The 21,578-nt window shown below is 50.4% G+C and overlaps 1 protein-coding gene across 2 annotated transcripts in view; it reads right to left on the bottom strand.

The window, feature by feature from the left end:
- EPHA10 (EPH receptor A10) overlaps nt 1–396 on the bottom strand; it is a 34,245-nt gene extending 33,849 nt beyond the window's left edge. Inside the window, exon 1 of one of the 2 annotated variants that reach the window (XM_090123788.1) lies at nt 297–396. In XM_090123788.1, the coding sequence (XP_089979914.1) occupies nt 297–396 (100 nt within the window). Of the gene's footprint in view, nt 1–232 lie in introns of both variants that reach the window. The other variant, XM_090123789.1, reaches the window with a different exon arrangement.
- Between the last annotated feature and the right edge of the window lie 21,182 nt (nt 397–21,578).

Genomic DNA, 21,578 nt, shown 5'->3' with positions numbered 1-21,578 from the left:
TTGCCCACGTTCTCAGTTTCACGAGTCGCTCGCTGGCAGCAAACAGGAACCCGGCGAGCCGTGCCGTGCCCGCACTGCGCCCCGCACCGCCCGTGCCTTCCATCCCAGCCCGCTCCTCCCTCCCTGCGGATACAGCGGTACCTCGCGCCCTCCCTCCTTCCCCATCCCGTTCCTTTTAACGAGCTCACGGCGGATCCCCGAGGGCTGCACCGGGAAGGAAAGGGAAACCCACAGAGCGGCACCGCACCGGAGGCGAAGCGCACAACCCGACGGGCGGTGACCGGGGATGCGCTCACCCTGCTCGGCGGCGGCGCGGGGCAACACCGGCAACACCGGCAGCAGCAGCAGCAGCGGCAGCGCCCGGGGGAAACCGCCGCCGCCGCTCGCCGTCTCCATGACGCCGCCGACTCCGCGCGCCCCGCGCCGCCGCCGCGCTCCGACCGCCGCGCCCCGCCCCGCTCCCCCCAGCTCCAGCCAACCCCCGCCGAGGGGGAGGGGCTTAGAGAGCCTAACAGCCAATGGGGAGAAGGGGAGGGGAGAGAGGGGGCGGGGCGAGCCGCGTTCACTCTGAAGCCGACTGATGGCGCGGCTGTGCGTCGAGAGATTCGCGAGGTTGGAGCGGGCTGTGGGATTCCCGGCCTCAGTGTCAAGGACAGGGATTGTTGTCTGATGTTAGCTAAAGGACTGCTTGGCCATTGGGGAAGCTGAGATACATCTGGTCGCACCCTGAATGAACTGTGCTGCAGGCTTTTCCATTACAGAATCACAGAATTGTCAGGGTTGGAAGGGACCTCAAGGATCATGAATCTCCAACCCCCCTGCCACACGCAGGGCCACCAACCATCCCACCTAATGCTAGACCAGGCTGCCCAGAGCCCCATCCAATCTGGCCTTGAACACCTCCAGGGATGGGGCATTATTTGATGTTTGCCTCCTTGTTTGCCTCCTACTGTCGTGTTCCCATTGCTCAGCAGTGCAGGAGGGCTGAGGGGTCGGCTTCACTCTGCACCACGCAATGGGCAGCCCTAAAGCTATACAACCATGGGAGTAGGGGAAAGCAGAAGGCCTCAGCGGGCAGCAATGCACCCTCCTGCAGCCTAGCTGGACAGACTGGAAATGAATGGCATCCCTGTCCCGACACTGCCACTGTCCTGCCATGCTGGGGTGGATGCACAGCCTCTGCCCTCTGCAAACTGCTGGAGAAATGAGAGGTGTCCAGCAGATCACAAAATTAATAGAATGGCCTAGGTTGAAAAGGACCACAATGATCATCTAGTTTCACCCCCCCCTGCTATGTGCAGGGTCGCCAACCAGCAGACCAGGCTGCCCAGAGCCACATCCAGCCTGGCCTGGAATGTCTCTAGGGATGGGGCATCCACAACCTCCTTGGGCAACCTGTTCCAGAGCGTTCCAGATCTCTCTGTTCTGACCTCCTGTACCAGCACTACAGTTCCATGTTGCTCCTGAATGTGCAAAGTTTGTGCCATGCACAAAGCTGCAGACCTCGTTAATGTACCACCTGAGAGCCATGCTTGGGTGTGCCAAGTTCACATCGAGCCTCAGGCTCTGCCTCTCCAGGCTGGAATTGGATTCTCAGCTGCATTTCAAGGTCCTGTAGATACCATAAATTTCAGATTGGCCAAAAGGAAGCACCAGGAAAGCACAGCCATGGGTGTACAGCTGCCTGTGCCAAGGAGGAAGGCAGCGTGCTTCAGTTCCTGCCAACTGTAGGTGTTGCAGGTTCCTGCAAAATCTCAACAGGCTGAACACCCGTCAGCCTCCCATCTGATGGCTGTACAACCCAATGCTGAAGTCTGCTTATGTAGCAACACTTATTCCTGTGGGTTGTTCCCCACGCCATAATTATGTGCTGTCAAATGTAAAACATTGTAAGCCTGGAATAAAAACATTGAGTCTGCAGCTCCGGCAGCCAGCACTGGAGGCTGGGTTGGGCATGAAGGGAGAGGTGTGGGGATGTCTGTTGGAGCAGGAACACAGCGATGATGCCCGTAGGAAAGGGGGCACAGTGCTGCAGGAAAAGCAGTGGTTTGTAACCACACACACTGCACTGAAACATCTCCAAATGCCAGATGCCAAAGCCTCAGTTCTGCAGTGCTTCCTTCATTCACGCATAAGTTTACTGGAGCAAGTATCCCATTGAAGCCTGCTGCCAATCAGACTCAGATTTGCACACTGCATAATTAGATTAATTAGATATGGTGATTGCAGTTCATTTGCCTTGTGTCCTGGCTTCCAAGTATGCCCTTCCTGAAGTTAATGAGACCACCTATGTGAGTAACTTCAAGCAATGCCTGCAAGATTGGGAATCCTCAGCGACCCAAGGACCAGCTCAAGACCCCGAGGGCAACGTTGCTTTAATCTCATCTTTCTGAGCGTTTTATTTTAAACACCTAAGGCGCATTTGCTTTTTGAGAGGTTTGGGAAGCATTGCAATAGAGAACCAATCTGCTGGAAACCGGGGGCTGTTGGGAGGTGCTGCTGCTGTGGCCATTCTGCACAAATGGAGGGAACATTTTTCCGGTCCGATGAGAATTCACACTCAGGTTCAGCAATACAGACCCGTGTTTCTGCTTGCTCTCCATGCCTGCCAGCAATCTCCTCTCACCCCAAAGCACCGACCCCACACTCAGCCCTGCAACACAGACCCAGGGGTGCAGATTTGTACTGGTACAGACATCCCCACTGGGTGCTCAAAGCCAGAAGGCATTTCCAGCCCTCCCTATCTCTCACCCACACCAGGAACACATCCACTGCCTTCTCTCAGCCCTGGAGTCAGGTTACAAGTTCAGCTGATTAAAATAAATCCCCCCTCCATCACTTTACAGGACAGGGAAGCAAAGGACAGGGTTTATTTATAATCTTCCTCGAGTGGAAACCAGAAGAACCGTCCCATTATTACTGGAGGTTTTGCCAGCCACCCAGGACGGAAAGTGATATTTAGTTGTCGTTAAAGACTCATAACTGCATAACAATTTCATGCTATGTTAACTTCTAGGTTTTCTTTCGCATATAAATTTTTGAGGAGTAAAATAGAAAAACCCAAGCACTTGACCTTTAATCACAGTTATTTGTGTGATCAGTCAAGTGTGAGAAAAAGCTAGTTTGTGCCTGAAAGATGCCCTTTAAAACTAGATTGCTCTAATATGACACACGACTCACGTGGTGTAATGTATGGGATCTTGCTTACCCATCTCTGGGGAGCAGCAGCCGCCCGCTTAGCATTCATAGCCCGGATTTTGCTGCTGGTGCATTGGAAGGTATTAATGTCATCCAGCGAATCAATATGGACCCTTGGGACAGCTTCATTCACCACTGAGAGCCCTGGGGAGGTGTAGGCTCTCCCTTCATAGAGGAAGCCAACAGGGAAGGGTATCTTCCGCCTATACGGAGGATTTGATGCTCGAGATATTTCACTGGGAGAAGGGTATGTCATGCTAATAGAGTACAAAGCTCTCCCATTTCTCTGAAATATTATTCCAAGCACTTATAAAAGCTTAATATTAGAACAGCCAGAGGTATTTTAATTACGGGTTTGAAGCATCATGTTGTTGTGGGGGAATGATCTCATGAATTTTTCTTTAGCAAGACGAGATGACTGAAAACCGTCGCGGGGGTGAGGAAACGGAGCAGCTTTTTTGAATCAAGACTGGGATTTATTCACTATTGGGCGCAGACATGGAACAGGGAGAATCTCCTGAGCTCTCATGGGCTGCACTGAGGGGACACAACCCCACAAGGCACAGGGATGAGCCCCAGTGGCAATATAGGGACAGCAGACCCGGCTTCAGGCCACCCCGGGAGCTTCTGCAAAGAGCTGGGACCAACACGGCCCAGAAAATGGGTAATTCTGCGAGCTGAGCTATTACTGACTGTAAGTGGAGACAGAAGGATGGCTCTGAAACCACGGTGAAAATAACACTCCTGGAAAAAAAAAAAAATCAATACAAACACCAAGGAAAGAGGATCAGAACCCGAGACCATCAATTCCTGAGATAAAGAGTTGAAAGTCTCAGTGGGAGGACAGCCAGATCCAGACTGAAAAACAAAACTTTGCTTCTTTTGCTGACAAATGACTTTTTATTCTAAAGGACAAAGGAGCAGGAGGACGCCGGGCCTCCATGTGCGGCTGCCAAAGCTGCCCTTGAAGGAAGAAGGAGCAGCAAAAAGCTCACCGATGCTTTTCTGCTCCTTCCCTTCCTCTTCCACACTTGAAAGGATTTCCCTACAGCTGAAAACAAGAGATATGTGCGATTTTGTGCCGTGCAGGGCATTGCCATAGGAATGTGCTCCAGCACAGGTCTTGCTGTCCTGCTCCTCAGGGGCTGTCCCCAAGCAGGGACCATGGATTGCAAAGGGATTGCTGCTCAGTGTGCTCACTGCCTTCACCTTCCATGTTGTTTGTCTGGAAGTCGAAGCGTTTGTTTTTGAACAGCTTAATTTTTCTGTCAGATGCGCCCTCCTCGCTTCAGAATCTCTGGGTTATAAATGTTTTGCAGCAGCTCTTTAGCTTTTAAGGTAATCATATAAAAGATCCTTGACTACATAAAGGCAGCTAATCCGGGTAAATGCCTCTAAGCATCTTTACATTCCATGCTAATGGATTTCTAGGCAGCCCACAGGGATCCGCGTTCTAGAAAATAATGTAAAATATAGTAAGCATCTCCTTTTTTTTTTTAAATGCCTCAGATTTGTCATATATTGAGAAAATCCAGAGCTCCAGGCAGCGTAAATCATCACGCTTATATAAGTAATACCCTGTTCTGTCATAATCAGCGTGAAGCCCAGCCTCTTCATGGGGGCAAGCATCCATTTAGTGTTCAATTCCAACTCAACCGGAGACAAATTATCATCTACCATTAATTAGAGCCGGAGAGGAGGGACCTGAGCTCTGCAATTGGTGACAGGACCAACCTGAGCACACGGAGGGCGACGCCACCGTGGGGTTTTACTATGGGAAGGTCAGAGGGAGCAAAGAATGTATTTTTAGGAGCAGCACCTCCCTAGGACTCAGCCCTGAGCCACCCCCAGGAGGCACAGCACCCTATTTTAAGAGCTGTCTGATGCAATTAACTCTGTGGAGGAAGAACCCAGAGGATGCACGAGTGCGGCGGGCCATCTCCTTCTGCAGATTCATTACATGCCTTAATTAGGCTCCCAGCTCCCGGGGATGGCTCTGTTCTGGTGGCACAGAGGGAAGATCTGCAGCCGGTGCCTGGTGGGCAGCAGCATTGGGATCAGAAAGGAAATTTCAAAGGATGACGGAAAGAAAAGAAAGGGAATGGGTGATGTGAGAGGAGCTTTAAGCAGAGGCGCACCTGGAGCATCAATCAGTGGCAACAAAAGAAGCACCAGCGCAGTCCCAGCAGCAACACAGATCCACACACAGAGCTGGGCTGCAGCGAGCACAGAAGAAACGCACGCTGGAAAAACACTCACTTTTTTCTCCAGGAGAAAAAAAGGCTGCATTCACGCACCCAGTCCTGCTCCAGCAAACCCGTGGCAGCACACAGGCACTGTGTTTTGGGGCATTTTGGAAGCAGTCACTCACTAAGCAACAGCACAGAAGATGCAAACTGCGCACATCACTGCAGCCCACTCCCTGACAACCGAGGCTCTGACCCTCACCTGCACGGCATCAGCCCAGTGGAAACCATTCAGCACCAGCAGCAAAGTTATTGGAGCTCCAGAGGAACCCACGTGTAACTTAGTGATAATTAGCATCCAACAACTTAAAGCAAACAGATTGAATTTAGATCTGAATACTCTTCCCCCCTACCCTCAATCCAGACTTTAGGATCAGAAACACCAAACTCCTGAGCTGAGATTTGCTGCCCCATGTTTCGGGGGGAAGGGAGCAGCATCCTCCTCCACCCAGCACCAAACCCAATTGGAACAGCTCAGAACACAGATCTGCAGCCCTCCCTGGTGCAGAGCCCAGTCCTGCCCTGCAGAAATGCTTTGCTGGTGGTGCTGAGCATGGGACAGGATTCAGCCCCCCCTCCCCTCTGCACAGAGAGCTTTCTGTGGAGGCAAGCAGACCCTCTGCTTTTCCTCACTCTGGTTGAAACTCAGCATTTCAGGTGCCTGAACCTCTGAGAGCTCAGCTCTGCGATAGAAATGATGATACACCTCAAGTATAATGGTGCAAACAGCCATTATCATAATTTTGATACCAATTACACGTAATTTGAACAAAGGAGTTGTCCTAGCTTTGATTTGCTCCCCTTGTATTCCTGGCTGGTTTCATTAAAATCACTTACAGAGATTTGCAGCAGTTCTGTTTGAAGTGCTGTCATTAGGATTTTCATTTCAGTGGCGTCAGGAATAATTTCCCACAGGGCTGTTTATGCCTCAAAAAGGGCTCTGCAGAGTGTGGGTCACCATCCCCTTTCGGACGCATTTTTGGTTGGATGGGGCACAGAGCAGACAGCGAGCTCCAGGATGGCTGTGCTCAATGTTGAATCATTTCTAAATCAGAAGGCGATGGGCCAGGCTGTCCCCTGCACTGTGCCCATGTCTATTGCATGTCCCCCATCTGGGGAACCTCAAAGCACCAGCTTTCACAGGTCAGGATGTCCCTTCCCATGGTGTTTGTTAACAGCTCCTTCACCTTAAGCCTTTGCACTGCATCACCGTATAAAATCAATTACTGAGATTTCTAACTTCATTGGCCCCTCAGTAACGTGAAGATAAATGTCCCTTAACAACAGGGCTCTGCAGTCCCATTGCTTGGGGTGAGTGCTGCTTTGGCTGCTCTTTGTCAGGCCATGGATGGTGCTGAAGGACGATGCTCACTCTGTGGCTCCATCAGCACCAGCCTCAACAATTATCCCCCAGTCACAGTGTGAGGGTAGCAGGGAGGGCGTGCAGAACGAGTCCTTTTCATTTGGCCATTAAAAAAAAAAAAAAAAGAGAGGGTAATACACTTTGCAAATGACAATTAGCAATTTACTGCAGCTGGGGCTAATTCCTAGATGCATTTTACTCTCCAGGACTCAGTGCTTGGGCAGACTCTAAATCAGGCACCGGCACGTTATGTCCAGCTCCATTAAAGCTCGTTGCTAATTGCAGAGCTCTGGGTGTGCAGTGGGGAGCTGGAATCCTTCCCGAGCCCCCAGGAGCTGCTCTGCTGCCAAAGCTCTGGGCTGGATCTGGCCCCTGAGCAGGGACCCCCTCCATTGGTCCCCGCTGCACAAGTCCTACTGGCTGCATCACACCGATGGAGCCACACAGCTCCCCAGCCCTAGGATAAGGATGCAGAGTGATGCCAGCAGCCCTGGAAAGCAACAAATCCTTATTCACTTTGATAATAAGGTTGCATTCGTGTCCCAGAGTGAGATTGCCATGTAGGTTTGCAAAAATACTGCTTAAATAAACAGAAAGGGAGGAAACGCGGGAGAGAGAGTCCAATCTGCATTATAATTAAGGGAAAGAATAACAAATAGGAGAAACAACCTGTTCCCATCTGCAGCTGCAGTTTGTTCCTGGTGCATCTGAAGGGCCACGCACCGCCCGCACCGGGAGCCTTTGCTGGGAACGTGTGAATGCTCCATTCAGAACGAGTGGGAAAAAAGAACAGCTTTCTGCCTATATGGCAATTTCTTCTATAATGAGGCATCAGAGGGAATTCTGTCAGCCCAGACACTTATTGCTATGCTCGATGCTGAAAGCCCAGAGGCAGGAGCAGAGGCCCAGATCACACCAAGGGTCACCAAGAGGAGAAACCACAGAGGAGGAGTGGTTAGCAGTGGGGCAAGGCTTACCTTGGTCCTAACAGCACTGCAGCTCAGAGCCACCATTGGGGTCCCCCTGGGGTCACCCCAACCCAGGGCTCAGCAGATGCTCTTGGACTTCTGTCATGGTTGTGTGATTTTTGGTTTTCTGTATTCAACATCACGTGGGGCACTGGGAGTTTAACTGTTAATGCTCAAGTTCTGGGTACCTGCCCAGAAGAGAAGAACTACATTCCCCAGGGGACTTTGTGGTCACAGAGAGGAGATATAACTCCTGGCAAGATCACCTGATGGGCTCTTCTTCATCTGCTCTTCTTCGCCTGCTCTTCTTCGTCAGCTCTCCTCCCATCTCCCTGCTGCTCAACTGGACTGCCCACCTCACCTCAGCGTTGTGGTGAGACCTATCCACCTTTCGGACATTTTCTCTCTCATTATATTTGATTTATTAGCTTCAATTTTAATTATATTGTATTATAGTGTGTTAACTTGCATTCCACTACTATATTTAGTAAATTAGTTTGTTTCTCCTCAGATCCTTGCCGCTGTTTTTAATTATTTTGGGGTCCCCTGCTCCATTTTTTCTGGAGGGATGGATTTTGCAAAATCCCTCTGCCCCGCTAGTCACGGAACCGGGCCAAACCAGCCCGTAAACTGTTTTCAACTTCTTCTTCAACCCTATCCTCATTTATTTGTAAACCATCCTAATGAGGCCGATAGCGTCGGGATGGCAAGGAAGCAGTGTTATTATCTGTAAGCAGCAGAGACTGACAGCATGTTTAATCACGGGCTGCGCAATGGCAACATCAGTAGAGGACAAGATTAGACACTTCTCCAATTAGTCATACATCAGAGGCACAGCCTGAGGGTCACTGAACCCAGCAATAGAGGAGCACAGATCCTGGAGGCTGGCAGGGCTGGATCCTCCCCCCAGGCACCCTGCATCCTCCTGGCTCTGCTGGCTCCTAACACGATTTTGCAGCCTATAGTAGATGTGCTAATGGGATCGAGAGGTAAAGAGTTCATCCTCCTCCCTTTTCTCTGCTGCTTTCCTTTTTTCCCCCTCGGCATCTCTCTCGTCCTGGCTCACCTCTCCATGCCTGCGTGCTCCTGAGGTCTGCGGATTAAAAGCACTAATAAAAGCCAGAAATTATTACAGCAGTCCTATTTATCACCAAGCAAATTGTATCCAACAGCCTGCAGCAGCCGCTGGTCTCCGAGGAACTTTGTCACAGCAGTGGGGCTTTTCCTTCCCCACCCCATAGGGATGGAATGGGGTGAGCAGGCAGAATGGGGTGTCCTGACTGGAGGTAATGGGGCTGTGGCATTCCAACTACCAGATGTACTCCCAAGCAGCATTCAGCACTCGGTCCCTCCTCATGCCAATATCTTGGGGAAACCTCTCTGCAGCAGAGCCCAAGTGTTCTGATTTATCTGAGACATCTCGTTATCAGCCTTTGCCACAGAGGCTCTGACTTCTCACGTTGAAGCCTCTTTGAATTTACTCCCTGCCCCAAGCTACAAAAGCAACTGTGAGAAATCCATTTGCCTTCCTCAATACCCCCTGGTTCTCAAAGAACTTCCAAAGGGCAGAGGAGCCACCAGTGGGACACCTCAGACCGTGGCCAAGGTTCTCCATCACATCACATGCTGATTAATCAGCCCTCAGTTCTCCCTCCCCTTCTGCTGGGATCTCTGGTGTCCCTCCAGCCCCTTAGAGGGACCCATCCCCATGGAGGGACCAATCTTATGGGCAAACCCAGCACCAGGCACACAGCTGCCACACGGATCTCAGATATAATATTCATTTAGGACCATCTGAGCCATGGTAATAAAGCAGCCATTATGACAATACAGATCAATACGTCCAGAGACGATCCTTTGCTGAAACACGCCGCAATTGTTCAAACCAAGTCTTAATTGTGACAGGAATTGATTTCCTTTTTCTAATATCTCTGACTTTTAATTAAAAGGTAGTTAAGCGGGCGATACATTTCCAGGATCATTTAGAGGCAGAACAACACTGGGGAGCACACACTTAACATGCACAAACACTGCCTTGTCCAGACACAGTGTGGGTGTAGGAGCTGCCCCATCCCATCTCTGCTGCATGGGAGGGATGGGGACACTGGAGACACCGGGGCTCCCTGTGCTGTTCCCATGTTCCTGCCCTCTGCCAGCCTGCAGCCAGTCCCAGAGTGCTCACAGCATGGAAGGGGGGATGATAGTGATGGGAGGAGCCCCTCCAGTCTATGCTTGTTTTAATTTCCAGGAAGCTCCCACTGGGCAGGGCAGCATGGCACAGCCAGACGCTCCCCATCAGCCCTGATTAGACTGAAACAGGTCAAAGCGACTTCGTCTGACTGGAGAGAGGCCATTAACATTGCAGACTCCATTAAAAGAAGAAATGGGCCTTTTATCTACTCATCAAGAACCATAAAAGAAAAGAAAAGCTTGGAGCCACTCATAAATCCCCCAGGAAACCCCATCCTGGAGCGTGGTGCAGGGGCTCTGATGTTATCCCACTAATATGTCAGTGATACTGAGGTATGGCACAATCTATGATGCCCACATGGCACAGCAGCAGCTTCACCCCAGGTGCCTGAGCTGCCCTAGGGATGTCTGGCTGGTCCTCCCATGGGGCAGGGTCCTGGGACAGCCCATAGCCCCATGGCCTTGCCTGCAGCAACCCCATCCTGAAGGCAGAAGCTTACCTCCTGCCTTTGGGAAGAGGGGCTGCACTCCAAGCTGGAGCTTTGCCATGGGCAGCACTGCCCAGACGTACAGTAACATTATCTCCCATAACATGAGCTTTAACAGCAGAGCATTATCAGGACTAATCAAATCTCCCTTGCATTACCATCCAGGCTGGTTCCTGCCTGACAAACACGTGTGATACAGGCAGCAGAGCGGCTTTAGGACCAGGTTTAAGCACAGCCCCCAGCCCCCATCTGCCCATCCCACCTCCAGTGAGGTCTTCAGGCTGCCATGACTTCTGCAGTCACACTAAGGGGACGAATATTACTGTTACCATTACCACAGTGTGGGCCATGGGAGCACAGAGCCCCCCAGGACAGCCAGCAGGATGCTGAGCTCAGAGCCCCTGAGGAGCAGAACTCCATTCCCAAAGCTGACATTTGTAAGCACTGTGACTACACTTCTTATTTTTCCCTATGATTGCAAGCAGCTGTTTGCATCCTTTGAAAAATCTTTTTGCTCTTACCTTCATAAATGAATACAAGCACCAGTAAAGAGCAGTACAATGAGCTGCTGTATCAGCTTTCATTATAAAGTTTAGAGAAAACAGGAATTTCATCTCAATATGGAGTTCCCTCTATACACATCCTGCTCTGCACAGAGGAACATGCAGTGCCTTGCACCAACCTGGCACCAAATGGGACTGGGAATTCTCCCCACCCCTCTTCTGGCTGTTCAAGCCAGTCAGAAATGTGGCAGCATCACGACTGCTAACAATCCAGTCCATTCATCTGTACTATCTGGTCCATCAAGTCTGTCTTCCCTTAAAGTCTCATGCCTAGAAAGAGGGAACCCAGGCCATGAGCTCTCCCTCAGGGCAGTGCTGCAGCCTGGCAGTGACACGAGGCAATAAATTCAGGCCCTCTAGCAATTAATCCAAACTCATCAGCAAACTGACACTGTGCCCTGGGAAGGCTGCTTCTCCTAGGTGATCAGGACGCAGGGAGCCTAAAAGCAATCTTAACGACCCACGAGCCATGGGGAAGTGCACTGCACCCTGCCAGAGTGATAATGTTGGCACCACAGCAAAAGCAAAGTGCTAATTAGAAACTTATCAACAGCCAAGCCTTTTTGTAAATGATTTCCTGCCCAAATAAGAGACCTGGCTTATGTGACAGCAGGTCTCCAGTGGGACCCCACGACCACCAAAGACCCCCTGCAAGAACCCTATGCTAATGCAGCACATGAATAGCATTAGATTTTAACATACAGAACACTTCTAGGAATAGGCAGGCACTCTATGGAAGTTGTATGAACATGCACATGTTCAAATGGATACAGTCTGTGTGCTTTAACTCCTGAGGGTCCCTGTTTGGAGGAGCGATGCCCCACACACCCAGTGCTGCAAGAACATCCTGTCTGCAGGAGCAGAACAGCCCAGACAGCTCCAGAAGAGCCAGGGCTGTGCTGTAATACCTCCTCATGCTGCTAAGCTTTTAATTCATCTGGCTTTGTTACCTTGGATATTTTGTTCTCTAAATCAATGCAGCCCCCAGAATGATAAAACCCTTCATTAATACCACTGGGTTATTGCCTAAAACAACAGCACATGATCTGGCACTTTTTAGTTTGATTTCACTGTCACTTGGGACGGGATTAGAGGGAAATATATCTCCTAATTCTTCCAATATCCTTCAGCAAGCACTGGTTCAGACCAAAGAGGACATGAGATGCCAGTGTCAGTAATTGGAAAGAAACTCTTCGCTTGCAGATGGTCGGAGACCCCTTGATGGCACCTCATGCTTTGACATAATTATCACAGCCACAGAGCAGCTGCCAAACAGTGCAGCACTGGGATGAAAAGGAGGAGAGCTGCTTAATCGCATGGCCTCTCCTCCTAAAAGGGGACTTTCAGCCTCTCTGAAGCCCCTCACGGTGGGTGCTGCCATGAGCCACGAATCGAATATCAAGGATGGGGGGGAGGTTATGTGCAGGTCCATCTCCTCAGGCCAGAGTCAGTGCTGGGGACATCGTGGAGAACCACCCCATGCACTGACAGCCTCAGGTCTGCCTCCAGCACAGCAGGTTCTGGCCAATGAACTCCCTTTGCAGCAAAAATTTGTTGCCAGGCCTGAAGTGTGGCATTGCACTTCATAGCAGGTTTCATCCCATTTCCCTCATTCCTGCACCACCAGCACCTCCCAGCCCTGTGTCTGCAGGTCTTCCCCATCAGCTCTTGCTTCTCTCACCTTTCTCATTCCAGTCTCACTTTGCTTAGTTTTACCTATTTATTTTTCTCTCTCATTTGACAGGATTGCATGCAGTTTGCATCTCCTGTTCTCCTGCTTAGCAAGTCGCTGCTTCCACACCTGCCCTGCCCTGCTGTGCACAGGACAGGCTGCCCAGACTGCGTGCTGAGGAACCCGCAGTACATTTTATCCCACTTTCCATTTACTGCTATTTTTTAATAGCTGTTTATAATCCAACCAGCTCAAGCGTTGCAGTGGCCTTTCTCAGAGCAGCCAAAATTTTCTGGCCGGACACCCCTGGCGCTGTGTCAAGCACTGTTTTCCCAGCCAGCAGCTCCCACTAACTCCACTCATTAGAGCTCACAGCATTGCCTGTCCCTCCAAAGCAGCACAAGATACCTCTTGGAGCTCTGAACCCCTACAGGAAGGCTTGGGCTCACCACATGGGAGTGTGGAAATAAAGTCTAGGATGGCTGTCCATCCATCCATCCTATAGAAAGGCAGGAGGAGCACAGCCTTTGTACCATTACTACATGAACATTACCAATACAGGGCATCCCACATCCTGCATCCCGCATCCCTCATCCTGCATCCCATATCCCGCATCCTGCATCTCTCATCCTGCATCCCATGTCCTGCTCCGTTGCAGCACAGGGAGCACCATCCTTGCCCCAACGCTCGCCTAAAGACCACGTTTCACGTTTTGCTTTCTCTTGCAGCTCTCTATTTCCAGCCTTGAGGCTGTTAACTCTCAAATCCTGACCTTAAGCCTCGCTAACGAAATTTTGCCTCTCTGTTACCGTAAGGGCTGCACAGTGCTGGGAATGATGCTCCATCAAGGCAAGCCGCAGCAGCAAGGGGCACTCAGGGCACCACTGCTGTGGTTTGCTTTGCCAGCACAGCCCAGCACCTGGCAGAACCTGAACCTGGGCACACTGGGCCCCAAAACACAGCGATAGGAGAAACAGAGCCATGGTGACATAGGGACATGGGGATGCAGGGACGTGGGGATGGAGTGTGAGCAGCTCACAACCACGCAGGCTTCAGAGAGAAGTAATTAAATATTGACTGAGAACATCCTAAGTGAGCCCCGGATGCACATTACGTCCTGCTTAACTCAATAATTACCGTATCTATTATCCCTTTCCTCTCTCTATCTTTATTAAGCTAAAAGGTCTGTAATTAGCTACTTGGTTTAAGTGTAAGATTTCAATTAATCCACATTATGAAATATAATTGCTCATTAGAGGTAATGTTGCACATTCTATCACGCCAGTATCTCTTTGTAGCTTTTTAACCAAAATACAATCGTTTATGTCACAGTGGGCGAGCAGCGGTCTCACTCATCAGGCAGAGGGATGCCAAACAGCCTCTCTGAAGCCAAAACAAAGCAAGAAATCAGCACACACAGCCAGGCTTGCATCTGCTGCCCCATCCCCAGCATCATCCACCCACCCCAAATCCTCCCTTGGCCAAGGTCTGCAACACCACGCACTCTCAGAGACATCAGCACAGCCCTGCAGAGTTGGGAGATTTCCTGGTGATGCTTTTAGAAACGAGCAGGGCTGACAACGCCACGAAAAGATATGGGGTGTTCTCAGAGCACAGCTCAGGAGCAGCACCAACTGCGGAGGTTCCTCATGGCAATCGAGGAACATAAATAAAAAGGGAGCCGTGCTGTTGGCCATGAGACTTGTTAGCACAGCCTTCACCTGAGCTCATTCCTGCAGTTCTGTTCTCTTTCTGTGTTTGGAGGGATTCAGCCCATGGTACAACAGTGACCATTGGACATCCTAGGTTGAGAGGGCCCCATTAGGATCCCACTGCAGGACCCCGTGCCATCATCCCACCACCCTGCCCAAACCAATTTAAGCTTTGATCCTACTCAATTTAGACATCACGATAGTTTTATGATTGGTTTTTATATCATACTGGTGAAGGTGGGTACGTCCAGGCAGCACAGCCTGCAAGCAGCTGTTGCTGCTTTGGGACGAGGCGCTGTGCAGGACAGGACAATCTGTCTCACTGTATAAAGTCAATTCCGCAGCACTTACGCAAATGTAAAAATCACTACAACATTAGAAGAAGGAGGGGGAAATAAAAAAAAAAACAACCAAAAAAACAACACAACAGCCACACTAGAGACTGAGAGAAATACCTTGTAAAGCACGCAATGAATTATTGAATTTACAGCGTTTGGTGCTGAATTAAAATGATAAAGCGAAGTTTTTATCCGCCGAAAGCTGTTTCCATGGTGTCGAAGCAGCAGATGGCCCTTCCTGCAGATAAAGGATTTCAGAGCTTTGCCAGTGCTGAGGACTGGAGCTCTAACATATGCATTGGGAAATAGGAGAGGAGAGCACCTGATGGCACAGCCCCAGTGTGGGCAGAGGGCTGCACGCCCCATTCCTGCTCCTCAGGGCCCCTCCAGATCTATCCAAGAGGGAATGGCCAACAGCCACAGCTGCCCCTTCATCCACACCAACCGCCTGCTCTGGCCCTGTGTTACGAGTCATTAATTCCTAATAACTAGAAAACTGCACGATGAGTTTTGGGTACGAATAGTTTACCGTATCAGAGACAATTCGCCATCCAAATTACCAGCTATAAATCAATTTTGGAATGTTGACATATCTTTAATAATGATAAATGGAGAATTTATGGGTGCCGCTAAAGTTCACGGCGAGATTTTGATTTATGAGACAGCGGAGCTCAGGTGGATCCACCAACCCCTGGCCCAGCACTGTGCCCCAACATGATCACCTCTGTGCCCTCACCTGCTCCATGGTGGCCATGAACCCCTGTCCCACCCTGCTGCTGTCCCTATGGCCTCATCCTACAATAGCACTGCATACAGCCAGGGTTGGAGCTCCTCTCTGAGCTGCAAAGCAAGCAAGACAAGCAAGCAAGATACAGACGTAGGCACTGCACCCCTCTGCCTGCTGGCTCTGTTTGTCCCTTCATGCCCACCCGGTGTCCCAGGACAGCACCCCTTCCTCTCCCTCCCCCCCCCAAGGGATGCTGCTCTGCACTTGTGCCAGGAAGGCGGCTTTTCATTTGATTTCAATTTACTGGTGGAATTAAGCTGGTGTAAAACAGAGTGTGGAGGGAAAAAATTACCATGTCTGTTTAGAGAGCGTAAAATAAGCACTTGACTGTTTGACCACTCGGATGGCGGGGTCCAAGGTAATTCTCACCCAGCTCACGTCCTACCACCTTTATTAAGCTGAAAATGATGCTTGTTAAGAACAAACAGTAAACAACAACTAGCTGCAGTGCTGTCCCTCCTTCAGGGCTGCCTTCCTCCCATCACATCAGCCACCCACCCACCCCGATCCCACCATCTCCCACCCCTGGGGCTCTCCCATCCCCACCTGTGGCAGAGCCTGGGAGCATGGAGCCATGTCCCGCAGCCAGAGCCATGACATCTCCCCAGCCAGCCATAGAAACATTAATTGCTAAGCGAGTCATTAGTGCCTACAAAATGTGACCAATATAATTACCCCAAGGTGGTTTTTTTTTTTTCCTCTTCTCTCTCTGTCCAGAGCTGTGGCACTGAACAGTCTTATAATGAGATGACAAAACTGACAGGCAGCTCTGGTGAAACAGCCTGTCCTTGCCTTTTGCAGAGACTCCCCAAGTGTTCTGCACCAATAATCACTAATCAAGTTATTCCTCGCAGTATTAAAAAGACATTCAGCACAAACTGCCATAACAGCAGGACCTGGAGATGGCAAGCAGCCACCGACCCACAGAACCCAGCAGCTCTGGGAAGGCTTCAGCCCCACTCCATCCTCTCCCTCACTGCACCAAAGAAACCCCTTGAGCAGCTCAGATTGGCTGTTCTTGTCTCAGATCCAAAGCAGACTCCAGCACCCAGATGCTGGAGGTAATTTAAACATCAAGGTGACCCTCACTTGGGTAAATGGACCCCAAAGCCATCACCCACTGCTGCAGGGTCAGAGCTGCAGCACCATGCAGGCGCTGCCCCTGCGCCGCAGCCTTCAGATGGTTTGGGTTGCTGTGATCTACAGCCATGTTAGCGAGCTAATTCCATCCCAGTTCCTCACTGCCGAACTTACAGAAGCTGAAAGTCTTCTGACACACCCGAGTGCCTTAATCTCACTCCATCCTGCACAGAGAGCAAAAATCACGGGTTTGGTATGCAGAAAGGAAGCCAGCAGTGATGGTTAACGACAGCCTTCAGCCACAGTCCCACCTCTGCTCTCTCATGCCCTCAGCAGCACACGATGGTGTCGTCCATCCACATTTTCTAAGACTACTTAAGGAAAAAAAAAAAAAAAAAACCACAAATCTGTAATTTGCCATTATAACACAGACCTGGAGAACAGCTGAACAAAGCGCTAATATCGAACAAACAAACAAACAAACGATGCAGCACTCTGATCGAGCACAGCCCCAGAGCTGATGGATGACCTGCAGCCAACACAGGAGAACTATTTGTGAGGGGCTATTGATTTCCAAAATCAAAATGTAAATGCGGCCTCAGCTCTAAAGCACTGGGAGAAGTTTTTCTTTGAGAATCTCCTTTTTTTTCTCCCTGCGACTTTTTCTGGGGTGGAAGCACTGTGCCATGCAGCCAAGTCCCAATAGCACAGAGCGATGCAGTGGAATGCAGATGCCCACATCATAGAATCATAGAATGGCCTGGGTTGAAAAGGACCACAATGCTCATCCATTTCCAACCCCCTGCTATGTGCAGGGTCACCAACCAGCAGACCAGGCTGCCCACAGCCACATCCAGCCTGGCCTTGAATGTCTCCAGGGATGGGGCATCCACAGCCTCCTTGGGCAACCTGTTCCAGTGCATCACCACCCTGTGTGAAAAACTTCCTCCTAATATCCAACCTAAACCTGTCCTGTCTCAGTTTAAAGCCATTCCCCCTTGTCCTATCAAAATCCACCCTCATAAACAGCTGCTCCCCCTCCTGTTTATACGCTCCCTTCAAATACTGGAAGGCCACAACGAGGTCTCCTCATAGCCTTCTCTTTTCCAAGCTAAACAAGCCCAGTTCCCTCAACCTAACATCACCATGCTTGGGATGGGCTCAGCGTGTTGCTGTGAAATAGAAGCTCACTGCACGCCCCGAGCAGCGCTGTGTCATTAACAGAACATCTGGCACACAGCAAACAGCGGCTGCAGAGCTTCTGCCATCACTTCTCACTAACGGCACTCATCTCACTCCCGTGAGCAGCGTGCAGCAGCAGCCTGAGCCGGATGGAAAACTCTCTCCTTCACAGTGCAGAAGAACCACAGTGAAATCCTGCCCAGCGCTGCAGCCCACAGCATTTCCCACATCAGCAGATGCTCCTGTTGCCCGGCACTGGTGCATCCCTGCTCTGCTTCCAGCACTCGCCTCCATCCACAGCCTTTTATCATGATCTAACCCATGACAAACCTATTATGATGCTAAAGATTGGAATTACTGTGATTCCAGGCAGATGCCCAGGATTCGTCCCCGAGACGCAGCAGCGCTTTGCACGAGGCAGTAATAAATTACTGAAGGTCACCTACGATTTATCACTGCTTTGGATTCCAGACAGTGACACCGGGAAGCAGCCTCATGGGTAACAGAGCATCTGCTCAGGCTGAACCTCTAACAGCGATGCTTTTGCTTCTTTTATTGGATTAGAAACATCCCCAACAGCACCACACGTAGTTGAGCAGTTCCTTTATCCACAGACTCCTGCTTGCTGCCCCCTATACCTGCCCAGCACACACAGTGGTCACAATGGGACACAGCCAACCACGACATCCCTTCTACCCCCAACCCCCCCATCCCTTCCATCTCCTCGGGGGTTGCTGCACTTAATTCCCCACACTTTGGTACAAAGATCGGGTCCCTTCCAGAAAGCAATTTGTGTTTCCCAGAGCAGGCAGTCGTAACATTTCCCATTAAAATGTAAATGCGGCCAAATTTTCTGGCATCTCTTTTCCTTCCTTAAGGTAAAAAAAAAAAAAGAATATGAACTCCTATTATTTTTTCCATCAACGTTATCTTCCTGTTTTGTGCTAAGTAAAAAAGCTGCCCGATATACACCTTCTGCAAATTAAATTTGAATCGAGTCTGACAGCACAACAGGGATCCGGATTACAGAGCTGCGCCGGCCTAATTGGCACCATTTCGAGGAGGTTATTTGCAGAAGCACTGAGCAGAGATGCAGGAGCCACGGGTTCAGCACTGTGCTGGGCAATTGCCCTGGCTGAGCTGCTCAGGACCACGCAGGTGATGGGGGTGAACAGGAGGAGGGTTTGGGGCAGCTGAGAGTGCACCCCTGTGGATCATTCAGCATTAAAGCAACCACCCTGGAGGCTTTAGATGAGCTTCGTTCATTAAGGCTGAGCATCTCCAGGGCTTTGCTGCCTCTTCTCCCTTCTGGTACCTGGAGCAGGGAGCTGCTCTCTGCACCTCGGGGAACTTGTCAGGGTCTGAAGGGTGTTTAAAGGGTAGGAATGCAGAGCAAGGGAAAAAGGCACTGAGCATCACCTGCTGGTAGGAACTGTGCAGGAGGCACCGGGCCCTGTGGACACCTGCATTCAGCCCAGGGCTCAGCCTGGCACAGCTCAGCCATAGCACGTCAGAGAGAGAGCCTGTGGAATTAATTAAGGGAGCACGGTGAATTAATTACCATCTCCAGCCGCATTTCTAGTGGGGATAATTTCAGGTGCAACCGTTTGAATGACATCTTTTCAAAGAAGAGCCTCCCATTCTCCTGCCTAATTTGAGGTTAACTAAATTTGCATCTCACTGGGAGACAGCTCAGCCCCCAGCAGAGATGGCTGTGCAGGGCTGCTGCAGGTCCTTGGGCTTGGGGGCTTTGAAGGCAGCAGGAGGAAGCAGTGCTCCCACAACCCCATGCCCAGGTGCTGCCTCACCCCCCTGCATCCTCCCAGGCACCACCACCGCTTTCTTCTTACACATAAACCATGCTGCACAGCTCCTCCTGCCCCAGACATCTCCTCCTCTTTGGGCTGGTGACAGTTTGCATCACTGTGTAACGAAGTAATCACACTTGACAGAGGTACAGCCAGCCCACTTCCCAGCACAGAGTCAGCAGAGAGCATCGTTATGCACCCAGGAGAGGGATGGCACGTGGATAACAACTGATAACTGATTGCAAACAGAGGGCTGAGCCCCTTCCCTATAGCTCCCCCTTCCCTGGAGGCAGTGGGGGGGGTCAGGCACTGCCCTCAGCCCTCTGTGTCCACAGCAGCAAGGAGGGAATTAGCAGCATCAGCCAGCATTAATTATACAGAGAATCATTAGCTGGTGAAATTAAAAAAGAAAAAAAAGAAAAAGAAAAAAAAAAAAAAGAAAGAGAAAGGATCTAATTTAATCACAATATAATTAAATGAATAGTTAATTTAACAATTCCACAGTGAAAACCCCCTGACCTCTGGAGCCATCCTGCCTGCAGGCACAGCTCTGCATGCAGTCCTGTCCTCATCCCCTGTGTTCCATGAGCACCAGAGCACCTCACAGCATCTTACACTGAGGGGGATAAAAGCAGAACTGCTGCTCAGCATCCCTCCCTACGTGCAAAAATGGCCTAAATGGACAGAATTGACTATTGCAGCTGCAGCCACCAGTGACAAATCCTCATCCCCAGCTCCAAGCATCTGGCAAGGCGGGCCACGCTCCATCTGGAACCATTTCCCCACACGTTGGGTTATCTCCTATGTGAGGCATTACGAGAAAATAAATCAGAAGGAGATTAACATAAATATTGTTTGAAAGATTTAATCAGCTACAAATTGTAACGTTATGTTTCTATCTTAATTAGCCCAAGCCTGGTTGTCTTTGCTCTGTATTGTGGAATGAGGGTGCTGAGAAGCAGCATTTCAGAGCTTGGTTGGTGGAGGAGGAGCAGAACTTCTCCATGGACAGTGTTGGCAGCTGTCTGGGACAGCAGGACCCAGTCAAGGCTGCTTCCTTCTGGAAGTGTTGCACTGGTGGCAGTGACACTGGGCAATAAATTCAGAGCCTCTAGCAATTAATCCAAACTCGTCAGCAAACTGACACTGTGCCTTGGGAAGGCTGCTTCTCCTAGGTGATCAGGACGTATGGAGCCTAAAAGCAATCTCAACAGCCCACAAGCTGTGAGGAGGTGTGCTGTGCCCTGCCAGGTTAATAACACATAGCAAACGTTAAATGCTAATTAGAAACTTATCAACTGCCTCGTTATTCATAAATGGTTTCTTGACCAAATAAGGGACTCAGCCTATGTGACAGCAGGTCCCCTTTGGGGCCCCACGACCACGAAAGACCCCTTGCAAACCCCCCCATATATTAACACAGCACAGCATGCTCTGTGGCTGCTCTGCCTTGAGTGGAATTGAGGCTTTGCAGAGCTGCAAAGCGAGGCCTTTTGCCTCAGGACCCCCCCATGCTGCAGTGGTACCTCACACCCCCACTTCTGCCATGGACAGGGCCAGAGCTCAGTGCAGCTCCTGGGATCTCTGCTGGATAAGTCTGAAGCTGCTCTGCTAACGAGGTTCTGAAGATACGTTTTTATTTGGAGGTCAAGTGCTCATTAAAATGCAAGCTGAGTACTTCCTGCTCCGAGTGCTCACACCAGTGTGATTTCAACAAGGGTTGCAAACACAAGAGTCACCCTGACTGCACAGCTCCCGTGAATTGGCTCAGGGAAATGTTTATAGTTCCACCTACAAGATCTAAATAGGCAGCTCCCCCAACTCCAGCAGCTGTTTGTCTGATCGGCGTGTCCTAATCGTGAGGAGTGCGTTTGCACAACACACCTCATCGCCTGCAGTGCTCTGATCACCATCATCCCACTTCCCCCCCACCTCCCAGCACCATGATTTGGCTGGAAGACAGCCTGCCCAGCAGCAGGTCCC

The sequence above is a fragment of the Phasianus colchicus genome, chromosome 24 (assembly GCF_987193195.1).
Source record: "Phasianus colchicus chromosome 24, bPhaCol1.hap1.1, whole genome shotgun sequence".
Lineage (NCBI taxonomy): Eukaryota > Metazoa > Chordata > Aves > Galliformes > Phasianidae > Phasianus > Phasianus colchicus.
The sequence above is the reverse complement of the archived record's forward strand: the minus strand, read 5'-3'. Positions and strand labels throughout refer to the sequence as shown.